Raw genomic sequence first — 25327 nt, 5'->3', positions numbered from 1 at the left:
ACAAATTTGGAAATTTTATTTTGTGTAATATATTTTTTAAGTGCCGAACTGTTGAGCACTGTAGTGTTAGTGAGTGTAGTGTTAGGGCTTTTTTTCGCCTTTTACAGTAGTCAAAATTTGAATCGCTTACTTACTTTTCGTTTTTCAGTCAATCTTGATTCCGTTTGTCTTCGTTTCTGTTGCTGTCGTTCCCGCTGTCCCTCGCCTTGGTAGACCGATGTTAATTTTGGCGAATATCAGCGGGATATATTTCGCTCTTTTTACGAGCTTTCCGAATTATTTATTTTTATTAAATGCGACAATCAATCAAGTTACTTAGTCTGTGGCTGCCAGGCCATTGCAATTCTTCGACAAATCGGCGATGGCGACAAATGGCGACCAGCTGATGAGGACAGTGATGCCCACGCAGGTATATCGGTTGGATGCATCGTTGTCCATCGATAACTTTGTGCACTGAAGACCGCGAAATTTAAGCACCCGATTCAATTATATTAATTATGAATGGATACATTTAATAAACTGACGCTAAACTACAAATTTAAGCACGCAATTCAATTTTAATAATTATGAATGGATACAAGTTGATAAACTGACACTAAATTATGACTAAAGATGCATACAGCCATAAATTATAACATGACATGAAAATTATTGAATACAAATGTGGACTAAAACATAAAAATGTGGTTAAAACAGAAATAACTAATAAAGAGAACAACGCCAGCGCTAACATAGAAATAGAAATACAATAAATAATGAATATTCAACGCCTTGATTCGTTGGCCAACAGTGGCATACCCACTGTATAGGTAGCTGTGCTGGTATCAATCTGATTAGGATCGTCGCAACGGGCACAGGGTCCCAGTAGGCGCAGCATGCGAGCAGCCAGGGATTTCTTCCTTTGGCCAATGTGCGCATTGGCCGTGTAGTGCAGCATGCTGAACTGGCTTTGGTTGATTGAGCTGCCTTTGCTCGACTCATGCGGATTGAGTGGCACCAGCTCAATGACCCGATTGCTGTGCTTGTCAAAGTAAATCAATCCTTCACGTTGTCCCCACTCTCGCATGGGTCCAAAATTGACTCCCGGTGAACGCAGCTCGTTACCCTCTATCTCAATGGCTGAGTCATTGCTGCTGGGATGACTGCTGCCTGAGTGGTTTGTGGTGGCGCCATTAGTGCCAGTTGGTTCCATGCTGACTCCAACTGCAACACCAGCTACAATTAGCAAATGGTTTTTAATTGCTCATTATTATTTATTGATATTTATACTTAACGCTTGTCCAGTGACATCACCGTCTGCACTGTCGTTGCTGAAGTTTAGGGACAAACGCTTTATTATCCCGCTCTTCTTGACCGATTTGGTCAGTTTCAGTTGGTGAGCCGCCGGCTGCACGCTGAGCAGCGGTATTTCAATAGAACCGACGCTGCTATCGTAAGTGATATCATTCAGATTTGTGTCTGGATGCGGTGTTGCATTTGCCGCTAACGCGGGCAAATTCGAAAGATTGGATAAATTGGCCATTACTGGCAAATCCGTTTGTGTGGCGACGCTCTCATTGGGCGGACAATAGACGAGCGAGCGCAGCGATTGGGCAGCAACTGGAGCAACTGCTTGACGTTTAAGCTTGTCCTTGCAATCGGTTAGCTCCGTTCGTATGACCTCGAAGTTCTTTCGCAGGACAAGATTATCGTTGATCTTCTTGTAGAGCCTGCTCTCCAGGTAATCATTGTACGACTGCAAGTGATCTTTCTCGCTGACCAATCGCTCGTAGCTCTCGTCGCGTACGTGCATATCTGTGCTGCTGCTATTGGCCAGAGAGAGCGAATGATCTATTTTCTGCTGGTCATCGGTGCCGCCTCGGGGCGTCAGCGATTCGGGCATCGACCGGTGCCTTTGGAATGTGCTTGCTGAGGTGCGACGCTGTTTTTCCTGATCGTGTATGTCCGCAATGTACTTGCTCACTTTACTGGTCACGTGCTTGTACGTTCGCTTCGTGTACGCCGTGTGTATGTCCTGATAGGAAACCGCTTTATTGCTGCGCCCACTTCCCAGCTGTAGGTGCGTATCGGTCACCCCATTGCTGCCTGCAATAACGTGTATGAATCATAACGATTATGGATAATGCTGCCACTCACTACGTTTGGCCCCGCTTTCCGTGTGCTCCATGCCGAGAGGATCGCTGGAGCACGTTTTTTCTGAGCAGTCACTGTTTAAAAATGGCGACACTTGGCGCTCAATGTTATCGGGTACACCAAGCCCCAAACACATGCTGTATTGAAGCTGAAAACTTTGACTATTGCCATCGCTGGCTGTAGTAGCGTTTAGTTGGTCAAACAGTTCATCTGTGGGAAAGCTTTCGTCTTGCAGACTCATATTTTATATTGGACCAATTAGAAAATCTAATGGCGCAAAACTGGAAAAGCACCGTTAAGTTGCAGTATTGCCAATACATAAATACCATGACAATAGGTGTTTCGATTTTCACTATCATTCGATAGGCCATACATTTTTATTTAGTATTTCAGTATTTAATAAACGCCGTGATAAGTATCGTGATAAGTATCTCAATTCTCTAAGTATCGATATTTTCAGAGGACACATCCATAAGCCGGCGTCATTATTGCTCGAAGTTTCTACGATTCAGATATACAAATTTTTGTAAAAGCCTGACGCTTATAAACTTGAAGAAAAATGCCCGTCGAACAAGTAAGTAGACAAAGAGGGATGAATTAAAATAAACTGAATGTAAAAACGTGTCAATTGCCACAGCTAAAGGCCGAAGTCGCCGAGTGCACTGCACTGTTGGAGCTAGCAAAAACTGCGCGTGTAAAGAGCGCGTTAACCCAGGCTAAGGCTGAAGCCGAACGCGAAATTATTAACCTAGAGATAAAAGCACGCCTGGCAGCCGAGCGAAAAGCTGGTCCAGAAAATAAGCGGTAAGCATTTAAAAATTTAATTTTACTATATTTATATATATAAACATATATGTGAACTGAAATATGCCCATCAGGTATCTACACGAGCTCACAGACTACGGCTGGGACCAAAGCGCCAAATTCATTAAGCTGTTCATAACGCTGCCCGGCGTTCAGAACTGTGCCGAAGAGGCAGTCACGGTTCACTACACGGAAAACTCAATGCAGTTGTATGTGAGCGATCTTAACGGCAAAGATTTTGGGCTCACCGTCAACAATCTGCTTTATGCCATTGATGTTGAGAAGAGCTATCGGAAGCTGAAGACCGACATGGTTGCTATCTATTTGAAGAAGGTCGAGGAAGGTAAGAACTGGGACGTGCTGACATCTATACAGAAGCGTCTGAAACAGAAAGAGGATAATGAGTTGTCTAAGAATAGTGAAAATCCTGAGGGTGCATTGGTCAACATCATGAAGAAAATGTACAACTCCGGCGATTCAAAGACAAAGCAATTGATTGCTAAGGCTTGGACCGAGAGTCAAGACAAGGCCCGTTTTGGTATGGATAATAGTGGTCTGAGCAGAATGGATGATCTGTAGGCTAGTAGGATTAGTTCAGAAAAAAAAAGGAAGAGTTCTAATGAAGAAAAATATATAAACAATAAATATATGTATATTCCATAAAATAAATCGTTAACTTTTATGAATTTAAGATTTAAGTTAAAGTTCGCTTTTGTGAACCAGTGAACCAGCCTAGCGATGATAACCGATTCGACTATCGAATTTGTGAACGAATGAAAGCTTGGTGCTACGACACTTGCACTATTTGCATTTAACGTATTTTTGAATTCCAGAAGAATTTTATCGCCTGATTATTGTTAATTAGTTGCAGATGCACATGCTAATTTACCTTGACGACAGGTGAGCACAATGCGTACGTATCTGCATACGTCGCAACGAGTTCGTTTCTATATCAGCTCCACTTCTATAATTAAGCAATATTTTGCCTGTCAGACTATTTCCTGCAGTTAATTTGCTTTGCTAGGTCTTGACGTCCAGATTGAGTGTGTGTAATAAAACTCGAAATTGTGTGCGTTTTTCGTTTTCTTTTATCGTTTAGACTTTATTTATATATTTATTAAATTCTCGTGATTAAAATCAATATATTGTGGTTTTACACACACAGATATTTTTCTCGTTATCTATTTGTAATAGTTAGTTTGCTTTTAAATGATTTAATAATAATTAATTGTATTTAAAATACATTTTCATATATATATGTATATGTGTTGCATTACATCAATTTCCAAAAACAAGAATTGAAATAGAGCTCGAGGAAAAGAAGAAATTGCCTTTGGGTCAACACAGCAACATATGCAAAAGTATCTGTCAGATAGATTATCATCTTATGTGCGTGTTGTGTAAACAATTAAATTGTCATTTTGCTGAAATGAAATTTGTCGTATTATTGTTTCGATTTGATCTACATATGTTGTTTTCCTTTTCTTATTCTTGTTTTTGTTGTATATATTGAATATATATATTTATATAGTTAGGAGCTTAGGCTCTTAGATATAGCAGAGAATAATCGCATACATATTAATGTTGTTTGTTTGCCTTGGATACATTTTGTTTAACAGAAACTTGACTTGAAATTATATATATATATATGCTATATATTTATATATGCTGCATTATAAAGGTACGACGTACTAAACTTTGCTATTACAAAAAGCAAAAAAAAAAAAAAAAAAAAAAAAAATTACATATATATTTAAAATTATGCTAATGTTTTGTGGTCAAATGAAATATATATATATAAATATATATTAGGCTTTTACATAGTTCGGTTATGGGTTTGCTTATGTGTTGTTTTTCTTGTAGATATATGGGGATTATATATAGTATAAGAAGCATTACACTTAAAATTCGAAAACTTTTTGTGACCTTTATATAAGTACTATATATAGTTCCGATTTGGGGGCATAATATGGAAATTATCTTCGGTTTTTGCCTGACCTATGTAAAGCACCAAAATTCATTCATGAAGTTCTTCGACAGCTGCTCTAACAATCCTAACTAATGCTCAACTGTGCTTATTTTAACTATTATTATTGTTGCTTGTAATTATGATTTTTGAGTTTGTTTAGGTCTGTTCCTTTCTTATGTTTTGTATACCTTTACGTCGCCGTGTAAAATCGTAATTTTGTTTTTGTTTAAAATTTTCTCATTTTATTCCCTCGTTTTTCACTTTGATGGCTTGCGTATAAAAATAAATTTTCCATTTTCTTTTTAAGGCTATGCTGGAAATAATTAAGTACGCATACATGTATGAACACACACACTCACACACATGCACATGCACATACACATACATATACACAGATGCATGTTCTACAATCAGTCCTAATTAGTTACCTTTTATTACATAAACCCAATTAATTAGGCGAAACTTCTTTCCTTTCTCATTATTTTTTCTATTTACAAATTGTTTCTCTCTCTTTCTTCCAGCATGCCATGAGTGTGGGTGTGTGTTTGTGTATGCGTACACTAATCGTAAAACTTCTAGAAAATTATGCGCTTTCTATGTTTTTTTTTTAATATATATATTTTTTTTGTATTTTCTTTGTTTTTGCTTCTAAGATCTATCACGAGAGCAATGCATCAGAGTTCCATTAGAATTTGTATGCCAAAAAAAAACCAACTATCTTATCTTTAGGTTCTATTCGAAAAAAATCCGTATATATGTATGTATATCCGTATATAGAAGAGGAAACGTTAAAATTGTAGTTTGAAAGTCTCAATTTTGGATTGTAAATGTTTGGTTCTCGACGCATCGCAGGGCACAGGCGCAGGCCGCAGTCAATCACGACGAGTAGCGAGTGGCGAGTAGCGAGTGGCGAGTGGCGAGTGGGGTACTCGCTAGACGAGCGAGTAGAAGGAGTAAGTCATTGACTTCTTTAAGGGAGCTAAGCTTTATTGGTTACTCGCTAGATAGAGGTGTAACGAGTAGCGAGTGATTCACTCTCCAGGAGAGCTTAGCTGAGGCTAATGGAAGCATGGCTGCAGTACAGCTCTTGGGCACCGCCTCTACGCGTTAGTCGTGAAGAGACGAAGCAGCTGACGTGATAAGAGTTAAGCGTAAGAGTTTAGCGTAGAGCAGAGAGCGTTCAGCGCGAGCACGCGGAGTAGACTTGGCTGGCTTAAGGATTTCTCTGGAATATGATTGCTGCTGGCACTGGTGCATGGATTGGCCGAGTTCCTGGGGATCTAATGAGGCAGTTGCAGTTTATATTGATTTCTTTTCCGATCTTTTCCGATTCCTGTATTCTTGTTTACATCTACATATGTATCTCTATATATATATATATATGTATGTGTGTGGAGAGAGACGAGTTGTTAGCTTGCTGAGGTCGATTGGAACGGCTGCGTTCGCTACAATCTAACAAACCACCCAGACATATAGACGGACAATTCCTTTAGCTTAGTTATGGTCTAGTTCGCCCGGGCTTCACTGTGATCGGGCTGTGCCTGGCTTGCGCCTTGGCGCGCCGTTAATAAAGCTCCGTGTGCTGACGCACTGGTGCCGGAATCTTGGACAGGCCGCGCTCCCTGCGTGGCGATATGACTGCAGCAGCAGCGCCAGCAACTCCAGCTGAATTGTTGCTGCCGCAGGAGGAGGCGGCCGAGCTGCGCTTGGAGCGCGCCTTGGCCGGCGGTGAGCAGCTCTCGGAGCGCTCCAAATTGCCGTTGCTGTGCACCCAGGCCGATGTGAAGTCCTCGTAGACGGGCGTCTTCTTGCCATTGCCCGACCGTTGCTGCTGCTGCTGCTGTTGCTGTTGCTGCTGCTGTGGCTGTTGCTTCTGTTGATTGCCGGCGGCATAGCGATAGAGCAGCGACTTCATCTTCTCCAGAATCTGTGCATCGTTCTTGGCACTGCTCGCCGCCTCGAGCAGCTGCTGGGCCAGCGGCGAGGCGGCGTGGTTCTTCACGGGCGACGTCGTCAGCGAGCTGCTGCAGCCGCCGCGCACCCGCCGACCGTTGCTGTCGTAGAGGATCTGCGAGTGGCGCGTCTTGCTGCCGCGCTCGAAGGGCGACGGCGACGGCGACGTGGATGTCGCAGCGGCGGCGCCAGTGGGCGGCGCAAATGTGTCCGGATTGATGGTGGGCCGCTTCTTGCTGGCGGCGCCGCCGCTCTGGGGTGCACTGCGTCCGCTCCACGTGTTGGTCACGTCGCGCACCAGCGGCAGCTGCGAGGCCTTCGGCCTGGGCGTGGCCGGCGGGCGACGCACCGACCGATAGACGGGCTGCTTCCGGTTGATGCTGTGCAAGTCCTGCAGGCTGCCGCCGTTGCTGCTGCCGCAGGTGCTGTTGTCGATGCTGCTGCGGCGCCGACGGCTGGCGAGGGGCGAGCGCGGTATCTTGCTGAGACCAGCTGCCGGCGACGCCTTGCTGCCGCCTGCCTCTGCCTGCTTCGCTGCCACTGCCACTGGCACTGCCACTGGCACCGCCTCTGCTGGGGCTGTGGTCACTGTAATCTCATCATCCGTTATGAAGACGCCGGACTGCTCGAACTTGCTGACGCCGGCGGTCTTGCGCCAGGGCAGCACAGCGGGCAGCGATTGGGGTCCGTCCAGTTCGCAGATGGAGTAGTCTGGCGACGGCTCTGCTTCCTGCACACAATTCGTCTTGAGTTCCACCTCTGGCACTGGCTCCTGCTCCTGCTCCTGCTCCCGCTCCCGCTCCCGTTCGTGCTCCTGTTCGTGCTCATCCGTGGGCGAGCTCTGCGAGTCGCTTGACGTTTGATCGAGACGCGCTGTCGAGGAGAGGAACAAATTCAAGTCGTCTACGCTGATCAGAGAGATCTCCACGAGCTGCCATCGGTACTCACCATTCGTTTCAGCGTCCTCGATGGAGGCCTGACTGTGCAGGGACTCGCGCTTCTGTGCATTCGACTGGATGACGCCCAAGCTGCGGTAGCCCTCGTCGCTGATCTCGCTGCCATTGTCGCTGATGTTCTCGAACTTGTTGCTCTGCTCGGGCTGGGCGATGGCGGCGACTGTTGCCGCCGACGACGACGACGATGACGCGGACTCCTCCTGCCCATCGGAGCCTCCGGCGCCCGAGCCAGCGGGCAGCGACTTCGGTCCGCTGCTGTAGCCGTCCAGCGAGCTCTGCTTCTTGCGCATATCGTTGATGCGCCGCTGGCTGGGCGACATGGAGCGTCGCGCCAGGTAGGGCGAGCCCTGCGGCAACGGCTCCACGGTCTGGGCCAATCCGTTTGTCTGGTTCAAGAACTTGCGCTGTGGCGTCGGGCTGCGACTGCGATGCTTCACGGCGGCGGCGACGGCGCTGGCGCCATTGGATGCTAGGCTGGCATTGGGTGAGGTGCCGCCAGGTGCGGCAGCGGCTGGTGAAACGGCACCGGAACCGGAACCGGAACCAGTTGCACCGTTCGATAACACGCGTCGAGCTGCTGGTGGTGAGCTGCAAAACATCGATAATGTCATAAGTAATCGATAGGCAAAAGTTTAACGGATACAAGATGTCCGTTAATTCAAAGATTTGGATGTTTTTTAAATTTCCTATATATGTTTATTCAATGTATCATATCGTATAGCTCTAATAGAAAATATGGTATAATAAATAAAGCAATGGGTGATATAAGTTCCGTTATATGTATATACATTCTTTAATCTATAACTGTATGTATATCAATTTAAAAAATAATCTATGTATTATAATCTATATATACATATATACATTTATCTTCTACAGTTTTACTGCCTACCAGCTAACAGCGTAAACCCCCATTGATTTGCTCTAGGGTCTATATATAGTCTATAGTGTATACTTTTTCCACAGTTACCTCACAGATCATATAAAATTTACTCAAGTGGGTGTGACGCATCGTTTCCAAACTATATTAGTATCGGTATAAAATCATAAGCGATTTTCGCCTTTACATCAGAGTTCAGAGCCCTCACAGTAAAATTTTTATTTTGTAATAAAATGTGGAGAGAGTATTAAGCAGTCGCTAGAGCACATTTGTTTTTTATTGGCTTTTCTAGTTGTTTACCCCGGTATGCATTGTTATTTTTTATTTCATAATAGATTTACTTCGGCGTTTCGATATCTTATCGCTTTCCAATAGAACTTACAAGTCTATAAATAAATAACTGTAATTGCCCACATCAGAACACTGATTAGTTATAGGAATGATCCAACGACAATGTTCTATATACTCGTATATCAATTGTTAAACGAAAAAGAAAACCACAAAAGGTATTTCCCGACATAAAATGGGTATATTTCAAAATTAAAGTTGAATGTGTTGTGGCATGACTCATCAGAAAGTATTACTCCCAAAAACTATGTCCTCTATAGTTTCCTAATGTACTATATATATGTATATATAGTTGCTCTGGCAGACCTCAAAGAGACCGGCTGAGTCTATTTACGCTTTATGGTGTCTGGTTCACATTGATAGGGACTAGGGTGCAGACAACACACAGCTCTTATCTCTCCAGAGTGCAATAATAAACAAAGTCGCGTTATAACGGACTTGTAATGGGTCAGACATGTGCCATAGAATATAGCTAGTATTAATGGGAATTACGTTCATCTAGTATACAGAAGAAGGTCGATATTCATATGGAATTTCTGGTTAATCAAATGCTTTGAGCTTGTTAAGTTGGCTGCGCTTCAAGCTGAAAACAAGCTAAAAATTGTTTGGGCCTGCTAACACCAGATAGCTGCACACACTCCAAAAAGGAGACTCTGAGCGGAGAGCAGCAGGCAGCAGGCAGGAGGCATCTGCTGAATGAGCGCGTTAATTCATGAATGAATTCGTTTCGAATGCATTTGACGACTATTCACAGCAACGCCTCGCTTTAGCCTGAGCTGGCTGCGAGTGTGTCTTTAATGGAGCTTGTTAATGGGCCACTTGGCGCGACTCGTTGCGGATTCTGTGTGCGCCTGCTTCTGGAGCTCGCAACGCACTCGCACCGTCATTATCCGGCTTTATGCATGCAATTAGCGGGGCGATAACAACTTAATGCATCCAGCCCCATCGTGTGGCTAATGTGGAGGGTCGGGTGGATAGGGGGTAGGGGGGTAGGGGGGTGTCTGGGCTAGTTATTAACCTGCTAGTGAGCGGGTCACTCACCGTTCGTATATCACATGCGCCTTGTGCAGCTCAATGCCATTGCCGGAATTGCTCGTGTTGCGGATCATCAGACGCGCCTGCAGCGAGCTGCGATGCTGGGCCCGACACCGGCAGGGATCGTGCTTGTCCAGATAATGGGAGAGCGTGTCCCAGCCTCCGCCCACGCGGACCATCACGTGCGAGCGCAAGATCTGCAAATAGAAAATGTCAAGGTGAGATCCAGGGCAGAAGAAGCTGATTGCTCTCAATATGGGGATATGTGTATAATCTCTTAAAAATGCCTATCGATATATATATGTATGATTATCGGAATTTATATCGAATTTGACAATTGACAATAAAGATATCTATTAAGTTATAGAATAGGCAGATGAATAGGGTGGCATAGAAGAGGGCGGAGAGATAGAATAAAGAACGGGCAGAGGACAGTAAAGGATGGACTGACTACAGGATAGATAAACAGATTGAATATATTGATAGATTGAATGGGGGGCGGACAGACTGAAGGACGGTCAGAGTGAAGGACAGATAGACAGCCAGACTGAAGAGAGGACGGACAGAGTTAAGCACGGAAAGTTCGACTGACTGGCAGATGGACAGACTAAAGGATCGTCAGTCAAGTAAAATCATAGACAGACTGAAAGACAGACAGAACAGGAAGATATATGTATATCTATGTATCGGCTTTTGATAGAGATCCGCGAATAAATTGAATGAAATGATTGCAGAGTTCCATTTAGCGATAAAAATGTAAAATTAGCAGAAAGCTTAAAGGCAAGTTTAGCGAAAAGCTCAATAATTACTAATTATATAAAAGCTCGAGTGAAAGCTACGTGTTAAGTTGGGCAAACGCTTTAGCTAGAACTCGAAGCTGAAGAGCTGGAATTTTATACGTAAGCTTAAATGAAGGGCCAGTGAAAGTAAAGCTATACTTTCAGCGTAATTGGTTTATATACGAAATCTCCTTTAAAATATAAGCAAGAATGTTCGTAAGGAACGAAACTTTAGTTAAAAATTTCCCTCACCTTTAAAAGGAAAAAAGCTAAAAATTTGACTTGAAATTAAAACAGATGTCATATATTTCTATACTCAAAAGTTGAACAAAAATTCCAGGTAGATGAAGCCATGGTTGAAGCGAAAGTGAAGTTTTTTCTAGAAGCTAGCTAAAAAGCCAGATTAAAATATTGTAATTCCCTCACCCTTAAAAGGAATAAAGCTATAAATTTATTTAAAAGTTTGGCTTGAAATTAAAACAGATCTCAGATATTTATTTCTACACTCGAAAATTCCAGCTAGAATCTAAGCCATGATTGAAGCGAGAAAGAAGTTTTGTCTAGAGGCTAGCTAAAAAGCCAGATGCAAATATTGTAATTCCCTCTTATAGGGAATAAAGCTAAAAATGTAGCTAAAAGTTTGGCTTGAAATTAAAACAGATCTCAGATATTTATTTCTACACTCGAAAATTCCAGCTAGAATCTAAGCCATGAGAGAATTGAAGCGAGAGAAAAGTTATGTCTAAAAGTAAAGCCAGACTCAAATTCCGTAACTGATGTTTAGGTTTTCCATTTAAGCCGGAAAAGAGCTGAAATGCCAGCGAAGCGCAGCAGCTTTCTAGTGCCAGCCAAGATTAGTGTAAACTCCCATCAGCATCAGATTCAACTTACCCGCACAAAGATGAGGACTTTGGTGTCGCCGATGCGATATTTGCCCTCGGAGACGCGCACCATGGGAAACTGTGAGGGGCATGTGCACTTCTCCACCAAATCTCTGACCTGTAAAGAAAAATTTGTGTCAACTGCAGTAAAGCAGGCATAGATGTATGTATGTATGTGTGTGTGTGTGTGTGTGTGTGGAGGGAGTCGAGCACGGGAGCTGACCCCTTGGGCCATTGCATAAGTTCAAGAGAGGCAAAAAACGACAAACGACTGTTTGGACTGCGCTTTTCACTGCATAAATTCACGCGCTGCCATTGTCCGAACAAATGATCAAACAAATGAGCGGAACAGCCAGAGTCACAGCAGCGGCAACAACAACAACAATAACGACAAAGACCTGGCCCAGACCGAGCCTGGCCAACAGAGCTGGGCCCCAAAATGCAACTGGCTCTGGCTCGTCTCGTGTCTGTAGGGAGCTGCGCGAGCTTCGTCTGGCTACTGTGCTCGTGGGGCTGCCTGCCTTTGACAGGGCAACGAGTCCGAGTGCCATAAAAGCAAAGATCAGCTTGCTGGAGGATGAGGCAGGAGAAGCTGGGAGGAGGAGGGGGAGGGGGAGGGAGGGCTGGCAAAACAGACAAAACGCATTTGCACCTTTGAACTTCGCTAGTTAGCTGAGGCTCATAGATTTCTGTATTGGCTGTGTGTGTGTGTGTGTGTGTGTGTGTGTATCTTTTGCGGGAACTGTGCCACAGCTGCAAACGGTAGGGGGTGGGGTGGTGGGGGGGGGGGGGGGGTTGGTAGGACGGTTTGTCTGGGCGTAGCTTGTGGCAAGACGACATCACAATAAATCTCAAATGGCGATAAGCCAGCAAACTGATCAGCCAGGCGCAGAGATTCGCAATTGACAAGGCGACCAGGCCAGCAGGAGACGGCCAAGGCGAAGGGGTAGATGGGAGCGGGGTGGAGGTAGTGCCACAGCGTGACTGTGACGCATGCAAGATTAGCTGGCGCTGTGATCCTGGCCTAAGCCATAAATTGCAGCCACAACAACAACAACAGCAACAACAGCAACAGCAGCAGCAACAGCAGCAACAACAACAATGTTGACGACGCGGACGTGCCAAACGGCAGCGACAAATGATTCGTGGCTGGTTTGCAACAGTTGCTGCTGTTGCTGCTCTTGCTGCTGCTGCTGTTGCTGTTGCTGCTGCTGCTGTTGCTGTTGCTGCTGCTGTTGCTGCTGCTGCTGCTGCTGCTGCTGCTGCTGCTGCTGCTGCTGCTGCTGTCGTGGTGGCACATCATTTGATTTTCGACAAGTTGTTGAGGCTATTTGCTGATTTGGCTGCCGCTGTGGCTGTGGCTGTTGCTGCTGCTGTTGTTGCTGCTGCAAACAAATTGATTGGCTGGCTGAGTGATCGCGCTGCCAAGATCCGACACAGGCGCTCGTTCCATTGAGCATGTCCGCCCGCCGGGGCAGACCTGGATGTTGTTGTTGCTGTTGTGTTTGCCTGACAATGTTTTGGCAGCACGTTCATGTCCATGTTGCGTCCAATAAATGCGCAACGATTTATCCATCCATCGAGCAGCTGTCGATGCAGGAGACGAGAGGAGAGGCAACTCAGCGAGGCAGCCAGGCAGGCAGGCAGCGAGGCAGGCATTGTTGTCAGTGCTTGCTGGCGGCGTGAGGAAATGTTTGGCTTTGGCTTTTCATTAGTTTTCCGATATTTTTGCCTTGGCCTGGCCTGCTCTGGCTGACTCCTCAATCCTTGTTGCATGTTGCTGTTGCTGCATGTTGCTGTCGTCGCATGTTGCTGGCAGTCACACTTGCAATTACCATTGGCAATTGGCGATTGTTGTAATTGCTGTTGGCACAGCTGGCGCCACCGGGCAGCACACACAGCAAGCGCAGCCAAATGGAAACGATACGAAACGGAACGGGATGGAACGGGGCGGCAATGAAACGCCTCGAACATCTTGTCAAATTAATTAACAATATGTTGAGCTGCCGTGACATAAGCGTTGCCAATCGCGTCGCACCAATCGATGCATTGATATGCTTTGAATATTTTGCCAGCGATAAACGATAAATCAATCAGTGCGGAAATATCGATAAGTGGACCACATTGAGAGAGGGTGAGTGGTAGAGTGTAGATAGGGAAATATAAATCCAATTATATTTAAATATTCGACTATATATCTATATTGTTCTAGTAGACGAGATAATCGATAAATTTATCGCTTTTTAGTTGTAAACTTATTAGTTGAATTTGTGAATAGAAATGGTATGCAGACTTGACTGGGCATGAGGGTAATACATATAAACTGAATTTCCTATTGATAAGAGCAGCTTTCAACAATCGATAAATATCGATTAATTATATATAGCTATCAATTAATATTTCTTTGCTCAAGTCTGATCCAGCATTTCATACTGGTGCTATTAGATCTCCCCTAACTATAAGACTTGGCATATAGTAATCGATAAATTTCGATTGCATAGTAATACAAATAGTTTTAACAAAATATTGTTGGCCTGTCTATATTCATACCTAGAACAGATATTTCGACTTATTAAATATGGTCTTTGAGACCATCTGGCATGTTTCTATCAATCGATAAATATCGATTGGCTTCTTGTGAACAACTTTCCATTGATATTTTGCAACTCCAAGCCTCAGCGAACATATGCTATTTGGAGAATTTCGCCGCAGTATTATGTGGAGCTGGTGGAGCTCAAGCTTGGAGCTCTGGGGAGAAGCAGAGATCACGACTTGCCTGGGCAAGTACTAGATTATGTATTTCTTTTTGGATAGCTGGCTAGGCAACGTACATATACGTTTTTCGGCAAAATCGTCGAAAGCAATTATCCATTGCATTTGTTTCGACAACTCGCATAGTTTTTCTTTGTTGTTGCTGTTGTTGTTGTTGTTGTTGTTGTTGGTGCTGCTGTTGGCTGCTTTTGATTTGTTTTGCCCAAGTTTGAAACTGGAAACTTAGCCGTGGCTAAAAATGGACATGAGAAGAGTAGCTATGAAAACACAACAATAACAAAAAGTCGTGAGGTCCGCGGCGACTAAAAAAAAAAAATAAATAAATAAAAGAGAAAACATAGACCCACTGAACCCCCACACACACACACACTTATGGCTAGAGGAGTTTTTGAGGAGAAATGTGTGGAAAAGCCAGTTGGTGGCTGACTGCAAACAGTAGCCCCAATTAGGGCTAGCGGATTTGGATCTGCACTTACCATCTCATCGAGGCTCTTCAGATCGTTGGTTATGATCTGTGGCTGGGGTCCGTACATCAGCATCGGATCCTTGTCGTTCTCATCCTCGTTCTCTGTATCGCTGTCGTACAGATCCGTCTCGTTGGCCGCACACTCATCGCCAATAGGTGGCGCCTCCGTTTGAGTGCCGCTCTCCGAGCAGCCGTTGTTTGTCTGTGTGCCACAGCCGACGCCGTTGGCTTTGTTATCGGCCGCGATTTCGCGATCGATTTGTCGCTCCATTTGTACCAGCATCGGCGCTAGCATGCCTATCGATTGACATAAACACCCATATAGTATATATATCTAGCGATCAGCATTGATCGTGTTTCTTCAGAGACTTACCAAACTTGGCGCCACGTCTGGCCACCTCCAGCAGGCAGAGTATCACATGCTTCTCGTTCTTGCGCATGATCAGATCGTCCGTTTCGAACAATAGGCACTCGATGATCTTCAGGCTCTTTCTGCAAAATGACAAACGACGTTTGAGCAGTGCGCTTCACTGGCCATTGACTCGACGGTCAATCGGCTGTGATCAGTTGTGATCAGTTGAGCAGTGATCACTGATCACGGAGAAGTTGATCAAGTAGCAGTGATCACTCGAAAGGGCAGTGATCAGCGATAAATGATCAGCGATCGGTGATCAGTTAACAGTTGACAGTTAGCAGTGATTTACAGTAGCGAATGCTATGTTAACTGTGATCAGTGTTGGATGAGCAATGTTGGATGATTAGCTACGAGTGATCAGTGATCACGAAGAGGTTGATCAAGTAGCAGTGATTATTCAGGAGTAGGCAGTAATCAGTGATCACTCGGAAGGGCAGTGATCAGCGATCGGTGATCAGTTAACAGTTGATATTCAACAGTGATTTATAGTAGCAGATGCTATGTTAACTGTGATCAGTGTTGGATGATCAATGTTGCATGATTAGCTACGAGTGATCAGAGATATCGGAGAAGTTGTCTATAATCAGTGGCATATTGCTCAATTAACAGTGATTATTCAGTGATCAGTCAGCATTGGGAAGTGATCAGAGATCAGTGATCAGCATATTTAGCAGTGATTTCAAGTAGCAAATCAATGATATGTTAACTGTGACCAGGTTTGGATAATTACCTACGAATGATCAGTGATCATGGATCAGTAGCTGTTGGAAGTGATCTGTGATCAATTAGAAGTGATTAGTTAGGCGTGAGATACCAGTTGGCTGCAGTTGCCAGTGATCCGTGATCATGTAACAGTGATCAATCGGTGAACATCAAAGGGCGATCAATAGATATAAATAGGCAATAATCAGTGATCAATGAACAGCGTCAAGTGAGATTTGGTAACGGTGATTAGTGCACAGCTAACAATAATAAACGATCCCTGATCAAGGAGCAGTTAAGCGATCGTTCTCTTGGCTCCCTAAAGATCAGCAACTGGTGATAATGATTGATAAAACTAGAAACATCCGAAAACTGAGCATTCTGAATGATCAATTGATTTGAAATATGAAATATATGCTCATGAAGGATCACTGATTGAACGCTGACCCACAATATTCTGCATAGAGACTGATGTATTTATTTTTATATATATATATATATTTTTTTTTACTTAGAGCTACAATGCATCTGAACTATTTTAGATGGACTCACCTGCACCAGGTTATGAAATTGGAGACATTGTCGCGCGCGAAGAATGTGCCGCTCTTGGCTGCGGGCAGATAGTAGACGTTGCCCAGGGCGAGGATCGGCCCGGCCAAGCCGGAAGTCATGGAGCGTGTCATTGATTTGTTGCGCGCCTGTCGGCGGGCCAAATAGTCCTCGGCTGCTTGTCGCACGTAATTTGCGTGCTGAAAACAAATTAAAGAGCGCAACAACAATAAATTAGACAACAACAACAACAACAACAACAACAATGGGATAACCAAGTGAAAGTCGACTACGCTATTTATTTTTTCTGGCTTTTTAAAGCGCGACAAAAATCTAGCAAAAAGTTTATTTTTAAGCGTCTCAAGAATTTAGCGCAGAATTCGCGAATTTTTTTTTTTGGTTTCTGTTCTTTTTTTTCAGATCGCACAGCTAGCCAACGGGGCCAGCCGACTACACCCCATGCCGCGCCCCTGCGCCAAGTACAGGGTATACGCGCGACATCCATACCTCCACAGGAGAGGCGCTGCATCATTCGAATTGATGGCGCCGCAATCTTATGCATAATTAATTAGAAAAGCAAATGAAAATGAAAATAAAAATGAAAATGAAAATGAAATATTTGCTGCGGCGAGGCAAACTAATTCCAATTGCAAACACTCGTCACTCATCAGTCATTTGGGCAGACACACAGAGAAAGAGAGGGAGAGAGGGGGAGGGAGAGTTGTGTAAACAGAGACAGAGAGAGAGAGACTGCACTGAATTTGTGAATGGGCCTAGATGCTTTTGGGCCACTAATTAGTCTAGCTGCGTTGCGTATAGAACCTAGACAGATAGCATGACGAGTCGGAACTAGCGGAGCTGGAATATTGTAGAATTCCTTGCAAGACTGGGAAATATGGGGGAAATATCGGTAATATCTCTAGAAATAAAGGCTAAATATAATGATTATAGCCGAATATGGTCAAATATTATAGGGATAGAGTTATATGGATATAGACAAAATGATAAACCTAGTTATATGAAGCCTGCCACGCCTACTTCTGTTCATTACATGCCGTAAATTACGGCATCCAATCTCTCAAAGATCTCAAGCCGTATTGAAAACAGATTCTTGGATTTAAGCACTATACAACTCAGGGACCCAATAAGAATAATGCCATATAAAAGCAGTTGGGGAGTATAATAATATCATAGTGGAATGTAGGTCACATGAGCAAGATTACATTATATATCAACTATATTATATATACAGTAGAATCTGATTAGAGCTATGCTCAAGGGACCGTTGTTATACTCGGAAGACGCTATAACCGTACGGACGCTATAAGCGGAGTCGTTACAAACGGATTCCATATTATATTATATATTATTATTAATATATAAGGATTGCCTATGCTCTCTGAGCTCTCTGCCACGCCTCCTTCAGCCTGTCGCTTGCCATATCATATTCATATCCTGAACCCAATCCATATTCATTGAGTTGAGTCTTAGAGCTGATGTCACAGCGTCGCCTCCAAATAAAATGATATAATGCAATCTGATTGGCTGCGATCGTTGGGATGCAATTTGAAGGCGCTGCTGCAGCACGAGGAAAGGCGGCAAATGGAAACGACGTGTCATGCATTTCCATTTCCATTTCCATTCCCATTCCCATTATCATTATCGTTTCCCATTCCTATTCAGTTTCCCATTCCATTTCCATTTACATACATCATTCCATATTCATTTATGCACATCTTTGTAATAATTTAATATTTTAACCATTTCTATATTTCCATCTCTCTTTCTCGCTTATTATTTATTTATTATTATCTTTTTTTTTTTTTTTTGCTTTTCTTAAATCTTTATTTTTTTTTTTTTTTATTTATGGCTATCGCCGCAAACTGCATTCAAAGTGCTTTATTTGGTGTTTATTGTTTCACCGTTTCATTATTTATATATATGCATAAATGTGAATATATTTATAGAGACAGAGAGAGGGAGAGAGAGATAATACCCTAAGTCCATTTAAGGCCAACAACGACAGCTGCTGACGTCTGCCGATAGCTGTGGGCGTGGTCAGACAGTCAAACAATTTGAATGCAATTGCGATGAGCAATTCTATATATCTAGTATATAGTATATAGTATATAGTATATAGTATATAGTATATAGTATATAGTATATAGTATATAGTATATAGTATATAGTATATAGTATATAGTATTAGTATGTATTTATAGTATATAGTATAGTATATAGTATATAGTATATAGTATATAGTATATAGTATATAGTATATAGTATATAGTATATAGTATATAGTATATAGTATATAGTATATAGTATATAGTATATAGTATCGTATATAGTATATAGTATATAGTATATAGTATATAGTATAGTATATAGTATATAGTATATAGTATATAGTATATAGTATATAGTATATAGTATATAGTATATAGTATATCGTATATAGTATATAGTATATAGTATAGTATATAGTATATAGTATATAGTATATAGTCTATAGTCTATAGTATCTAGTATATAGTATATAGTAGTATCTAGTATATCGTATATAGTATATAGTATATAGTATATCGTATATAGTATATAGTATATCGTCTATAGTATATAGTATATAGTAGTCTATAGTATATAGTATATCTAGTAGTCTATAGTATATAGTCTATAGTCTATAGTCTATAGTATATAGTATATAGTATATAGTATATAGTATATAGTATATAGTATATAGTATATAGTATATAGTATATAGTATATAGTATATAGTATATAGTATATAGTATATCGTCTATCGTCTCTAGTCTATAGTATATAGTATATAGTCTCTAGTCTCTCGTATCTCGTATATAGTATATAGTATATAGTATATAGTATATAGTATATAGTATATAGTATATAGTATATAGTATATAGTATATAGTATATGACTTCTAACTGCAAGGAACCACCCAGAGGACAATCCTCCGGTCCGGCATGAGCTGAAACGCTCTTAGATTGCGCCATAGGGAACCACTTTGAATAAATAACATCGAAGGGATCTATGAGAAGCTGCAATGTTAGTCTGAGCCTCGCTTAATTGAGAACTTGGCAGTATATCAATGATTACATATGTAAGCCTCTCTCTGGGCTTTGGCTTTGGCTTCGCCTCTACCTCGCTGGATTTTTCAACTGAGAGCATTCGCTAGTCGTCTTGCCGGAGTCTGTGTCTGTCTCTTCTTCGTGCCGGCGTCTGCCGCAGCTCTTATCATTGAATGCGAAAGGCAAGAGGCACCAGCCAGCAGACAGAGAGACAGTGGGACAGAGGGACAGACAGACAGCGACGCCCACGATGCATTTTGATGGCTCGAGGCGTTAAATAGGTCTGTCTGCATCTGCGCTGCGCTACCCACGGCATCTACGGGCATCTACGGGCATCCACGGGCATCTGGCCTTGTGCTGGCCAAATGCGATGCACAATTCAAATTTATTGCTGCGCATATTGAAGCTGAGTCAGCGCATCGCCAAATCCCATCCAGGGTAGCTCATTGGAGTTTCGGCTTGAGCCGGAGACAAAACCACATTCAAAATTCAAATAGATGCGACGAGTTGTGCATGCGCATTGCTGCTGCTGTTGTTGTTGTTGTTGTTGTTGTTGGTATTGCCTATGCCAAGCCACGTCAGATTTTCACTTTCGAAAACCTCGGCACGAGGCACATGGAAATTGTTATTATGACATCTCATCTGGCAATCAATTGTGGCATGGCGCGGCACGTGCCAGTGTTTGATGATTTGATTAAGCCAGTGTTGGGCAATGTGGGGGACACTTGACTATGCGATAGAGAAGAAAGAGTGCAGCTATGTCCTAAATTTGCTGTCCTGCTCTTGCTAGAGATGAGCTTCTCTTCTAGGGCTAAACTTGGACTATCGCAACGCCAGCGTAGTGTTGGAAAGTGCGGCAAAGGCGTGTTAAATTAAAAGCTAAGACAGCTACAAGAAATTGCAGCACTCTTAACCATAAGCACATGCGAAAAGTTGCAGCTTATAGTCAATTCGGCGAAGCAGTGTTGAAAAATGTCATTAAAAAATTTCTAGGCGATAAGCTGCATAATTATCGATAATCGAGCATCCGACTGCATTTCCTTCTAGACACTTCGATGCTAGAGCTAAACTTGGACTATCGCAGCGCAAAAGTAGTGTTGGAAAGTGCGGTAAAGGCGTTTTAGAGCAAAAGCCGAGTCAGCTACATGAAATTGCAACACTCTTAACCACATCCACTTGCAAGAAGTTGCGGCTTATTGTCAATTCGACGAATCAGTGTTGAACAATTTCATAAAATATTCCTAGGCGACAAGCTGCATACCTATCGATACTCAAACTATTTGACGGCTGACATTAACGAGCCTACTTCCTCTAAGCCACATCCTGTCTTTTCGTTAGAAAATCCGTTCGCATCAGTACGTGTGCTCAAGTAAGTCAAAAATCAAAAATTTTCCCCATTCAGTCTAAGTTGTCGGTGTGCTTTGCAAAGTAGATTTTTCGGGTTCAATACGATAAAAGAATACATTCAAATAAATTAAAATGAATCCGCCGACCGCTGACCAGAATCGGTATGCATTTTCAAGCGATCAATCGAATTCTCGCGCTGGCCTCGCCATAGTCAATTTCTACAAGTATCCGACCATCAGCTCGCTGCTGATGGCCATCGATGAGGTCTCCAAGAATGCTGTGGTGCTGCGCCAGCTAAATTTTCCGATTGACCAGTATATGGATTATTTCATGCAATTTTGCATTCGCATACCGGCGGCCTATCTGCTCTCTCGCAACTTGAAGCTACACATGGGTCTACTAATTTTACGTTTTGTCAAGTATTGCGCACGCGAATCGCTTATACGTCAAATGCGCGCTAGGACATGGCGTTCAAGTTTCCTGGCTTTACTGGGTGCCGCCCGTTTGGCCATTAAACGCAAGGCATGCGAGCAATTGTCCGAGCCGAAACGCTTTTGCCATAATAATAGGGATGGGAACCCCGTATACAATCCGAGCCAATCATTGATTAATATTCAGCCGTACTATGACCAAAATCCTATATCAAATACCAATATTGTCAATCATTCCATGAACCCCTCCACCCCTATGATGATGCCCGACGTGCCGCAAAACAGGAACACCCAACGCGATTACTCCCTGGAGCTTGAATTAATCGATACCATCGAACGCAGCATAAAACTATTGACAGAAGTATTTGAAGGAGAAACTGAAGGTATGGATCAAGGTGAGCCCAATGTAAACGATCGCCAGGAGGCCAATATTACCGTGTCACTCTCTGATACATCATCGTCCGAGTCGGATGACGAGGAACTGGCGGCAGTTGGGCCGAGGCCCGAGCTCACTCCACTCGGTGGTGGCCTGACTATCACCGTGCCACGCGGCCGTTCTCCACTATTGAACTCGCCCATCGTATTGGAGACCTGCAGCCAGGGCCAGGCTACGGGTGCACCCAAGCCTGAGTCCTCGATCGACTCGTCGTCGACCTGTGATTATACGGAAACTGATTCTAGCAGCGATTCAAGTGACTCATTGGAATTACGTCCCAATAATGCTCTCGACTCGACTAATTTGACTGGAGGAGGACAAGCTTTCGATGACCACGCCCAGCCTATTCAGGTCTTGGCTAACGCTCATGCCCTTCCTCAGTCTCGGGTTCGTGCTCAAGAGCGTGCTCAAGAGCGTGCTAAGGCTCGGGCCCAAGCTCGGGCTCGTTTTCAAGCTCGAGCTCTGCGTAAACGACGCATTCGGCAAGCGGCTGAGCGTAAGGCAGAAGCCAAAGCTATGTCGGAAAAGCTGGCTAATGGCCCTTGGCCTCCAGGTTTGACTTACGGTCGGCTACTGCTTGAGAGTAGAAAGCGCAAGGAATCTATGGCCGAGACCCAGGACTTGGCATTGGCTTATGGCGGTCACCTTGCCCGGGTCAAGAAGACCTTTGCTGAGATGAGGACCCAACTGGTCCCTACTTCGCCAAAGTTCCAGATGACTCAATCGGAATTCGATAGTATATCACGGAAGAATACGAAGCGCTATGTGACCAGTCGTCTGGCCGTTGTCAAGAGGCGTCTCGAGGCGCCATGCAGCAGCGGATTGGCCATGAGGCTGCATGCAGAGCGTGTTCAGCTGAGTCGCAAGCTTGCGAATATGTGTGGCGGCATACGGGTCGTTCCCGACCCTCCAAAGCCGCCACCGAGCAGCACAGCAACCGTTGGCTCGAGCTCCTTGCTCAGTGACACTCTGGAGCACATGTCGCTCAATGCGAAGAAGAAGCCCGCCGACGAGAATGCTGACCACTTGGATGGCAAACGCGCTAAGCCAAACAACGATTCACCATTTGACTCTGGCTACATGGATGGGACTGCTGCCCAGTTGCCCGAGCCGCATCGCACCGATATACCGCAGACTGGCGCCACACTGCGCCTGAATGGGGCCGCAGCTCAAGCCGGGGCCGTGACCAGGATCGCTACCGGTAATGCCAGTAACATGATCAACTATAAAGTGAGTAGACAAATGGCGCACAATCTGCTGCAGACGCGCATGGTGTGCATCCAAAGCCGCCTGGAGCTTCCCTGCACCAGCCGCGAGGCCCGAAGTCTGAACGAGGAGCTGAGGTCCGTTGAGGAGAAGATCAATGTCATTGAAACCGACATGGGCACCATGAATGACTCCGACATGGAAGTTGTAGTAACGCTAAGCGACAACGAAACCGACGACTCCTCTGTCTACGAGCCCCCAAGCACTGCAACATCGACCACCACAGTCAATGAATCGGGATTCTTGGAGAGCACACGCTTGGATTTCACCATGACATCGTCGGCAAATGAGGATACCACGCCCCACCAGTTGCAGGAGCAGCAGGAGCAGAACGAGCTAAGCTATTCGATCGTGGAGCCACAGCTGCAGTCTGAGGACTCTGATAGCGAGTCCTTTGCCTCCGTCTCGGATTACGATGATGATAACGACGCTGACGAGGAGGATACCATGCCATCTCCATAGAAGAATTGCCCCTCACGCAAACTCTCAAACTAACTCACACTTTGCACAGACTCGCGGAAGTCCCAACACATCGATCATAACTGAATAAGACAAACTCAAAACTAATCACATTTTGCACAGACTCGAGGAAGTCACACTGTACAACAACTGTACGCGAATAACAACACATCGAGCATATCTTGGTCAAATATCAGATATCATACAAGCTAAAGCTTAACTGAATACCAACACAAATATCAACTCAAGAAAGTCGATCTCAGGGAAGACCAGCTCAAGCAAACCAAACAATGCGACTGTATGAAAATCAAAATCAAACAAGCTAAAACTAGTCTAAAAAAAATTTAAAAAAAAAAAAAAGCTTGACTGATTGTCATATAAACTAAAACTGATCTAAACATCAAGCAAACTATAACTAATCTCTAAAAAAAATATATAAAAATAAAAAAAAAAATTAAAAAATCAAAAAAATAAACAAAAAAATTATAAAAACACAAAAAAAAAATTATTAAAAAAAAATTATAAAAAAAACTTAAAAAAATTAAAAAAAAAAAATTGACTGATTGTCATATAAATTTAAACTTATCTAAACACTTAAAAAAAAAAACAAAAAAAATTGAAAAAAAATATAAAAAAGAAAAAAAAAACTATACAAAAATAAACAACAACAAAATATATATAAAAAATTAAAAGAAAAAAAAAAAAAAAAAAAACAACTGATCATCATATAAACTGAAACATATCTTTATATATAAAACAAACAAAAACAAATCTAAAAACAATAATAAAATATAAACTGAAACATATCTGTATATATAAAACAAACAAAAACAAATCTAAAAACAATAATGCAAAGCAAAATTTAAAAAAATAATAATAAAAATATAAAATAAAATACAAAAATAATACAACAAAATTTAAATAAAAAAACATGACTGATTGTCAAATAAACTAAAACTAATTCTAAACATTAGGCAAACTAAAGACTGATTGAATGCCATATAAACTAACGAATTATCCAGATATGAAGTAAACTAAAGACTGACCTAATCTTATATAGTCTAAAAATGTATCTAAATATTAAACACAACAACCAAATAAAACTATCATAAAATAACAAATTAATGCAACTATTAAACAACCTAAAACCTAACTCTAAATAATATAATAAATGTCAACAAAAAAATAATAATAAAATTTGACTGAATATCAGAAAACTTAACTAAATAATAAATTAAACTTAACAAAATCTTGAATCAAAAAATCGAATCAAACCATATCATAACCGAAAAATATGAAACCAATGCAAGCTTTGGTTATGGAACAACTTGGATTCAACTACATATTATGAGATCCCAGGAATGAACACAAGGAACCTCAGACTGCAGCAAGCTGGAACGTCAATCAACTGATTGATGAACGAAATACCGCAACACATACAAACACCCACATACACATACATACACACGCTACAAACCTCTGAAAAACATCCTGGGAATAATTAATAAATAAAAATGTATAATACAAAATTTTCTCTAGAAATCTCATCACTTTAAATAGATCTATTTCATAACTCTCTCTATTTCACTTTAAATAGATCTATTTCATAACTCTCCTAATCTACATATATACATACGTATGCCTCTTCTGGCTGTA

The 25327-nt window shown here is 42.7% G+C and overlaps 4 protein-coding genes across 5 annotated transcripts in view; 2 read left to right on the top strand and 2 right to left on the bottom strand.

The window, feature by feature from the left end:
- Window positions 1-134: 134 nt before the first annotated feature.
- swa (swallow) lies at window positions 135-2474 on the bottom strand. 2 transcript variants are annotated; one of them, XM_018109389.3, is made up of 3 exons: window positions 2137-2474; window positions 1270-2085; window positions 135-1215 (listed from the first exon to the last, which is right to left on the bottom strand). In XM_018109389.3, the coding sequence occupies exons 1-3, from the start codon at window positions 2372-2374 to the stop codon at window positions 764-766; spliced, it is 1506 nt and encodes a 501-aa protein (XP_017964878.1). In that variant the 5' UTR covers window positions 2375-2474; the 3' UTR covers window positions 135-763. The 2 variants fall into 2 exon arrangements, with proteins under 2 accessions (XP_017964878.1, XP_017964879.1); XM_018109390.3 differs by having other exon boundaries at window positions 2140-2474.
- Window positions 2475-2551: 77 nt separating this feature from the next.
- On the top strand, window positions 2552-3628 carry LOC108657013 (calcyclin-binding protein). Its single transcript, XM_018109460.3, has 3 exons — window positions 2552-2707; window positions 2771-2937; window positions 3012-3628. Exons 1-3 carry the CDS (start codon window positions 2693-2695, stop codon window positions 3514-3516), a joined length of 687 nt encoding a protein of 228 aa, XP_017964949.1. The 5' UTR covers window positions 2552-2692; the 3' UTR covers window positions 3517-3628.
- A 1160-nt stretch (window positions 3629-4788) lies between these two features.
- The window catches only part of pigs (GAS2-like protein pickled eggs), a 39560-nt gene continuing 19021 nt past the window's right edge, over window positions 4789-25327 (bottom strand). The window contains exons 2-8 of the mRNA XM_089264702.1: window positions 16646-16842; window positions 15350-15468; window positions 14987-15273; window positions 11749-11856; window positions 10085-10275; window positions 7808-8403; window positions 4789-7732 (exon numbers count right to left, since the gene is read on the bottom strand). Of these exons, the coding sequence (XP_089120828.1) occupies window positions 6471-7732; window positions 7808-8403; window positions 10085-10275; window positions 11749-11856; window positions 14987-15273; window positions 15350-15468; window positions 16646-16842 (2760 nt within the window). The 3' untranslated portion in view covers window positions 4789-6470. The remainder of the gene's footprint in view (window positions 7733-7807; window positions 8404-10084; window positions 10276-11748; window positions 11857-14986; window positions 15274-15349; window positions 15469-16645; window positions 16843-25327) is intronic.
- Window positions 21126-24158, top strand: LOC149090601 (uncharacterized). Its single transcript, XM_089264986.1, has one exon. The coding sequence runs from the start codon at window positions 21212-21214 to the stop codon at window positions 23672-23674; it is 2463 nt and encodes an 820-aa protein (XP_089121112.1). The 5' UTR covers window positions 21126-21211; the 3' UTR covers window positions 23675-24158.

The sequence above is a fragment of the Drosophila navojoa genome, chromosome X (assembly GCF_054131105.1).
Source record: "Drosophila navojoa isolate 15081-1374.11 chromosome X, UAZ_NAV_1.0, whole genome shotgun sequence".
Classification (NCBI taxonomy): Eukaryota; Metazoa; Arthropoda; class Insecta; order Diptera; family Drosophilidae; genus Drosophila; species Drosophila navojoa.
This window is presented reverse-complemented; position numbering and strand designations above follow the sequence as displayed.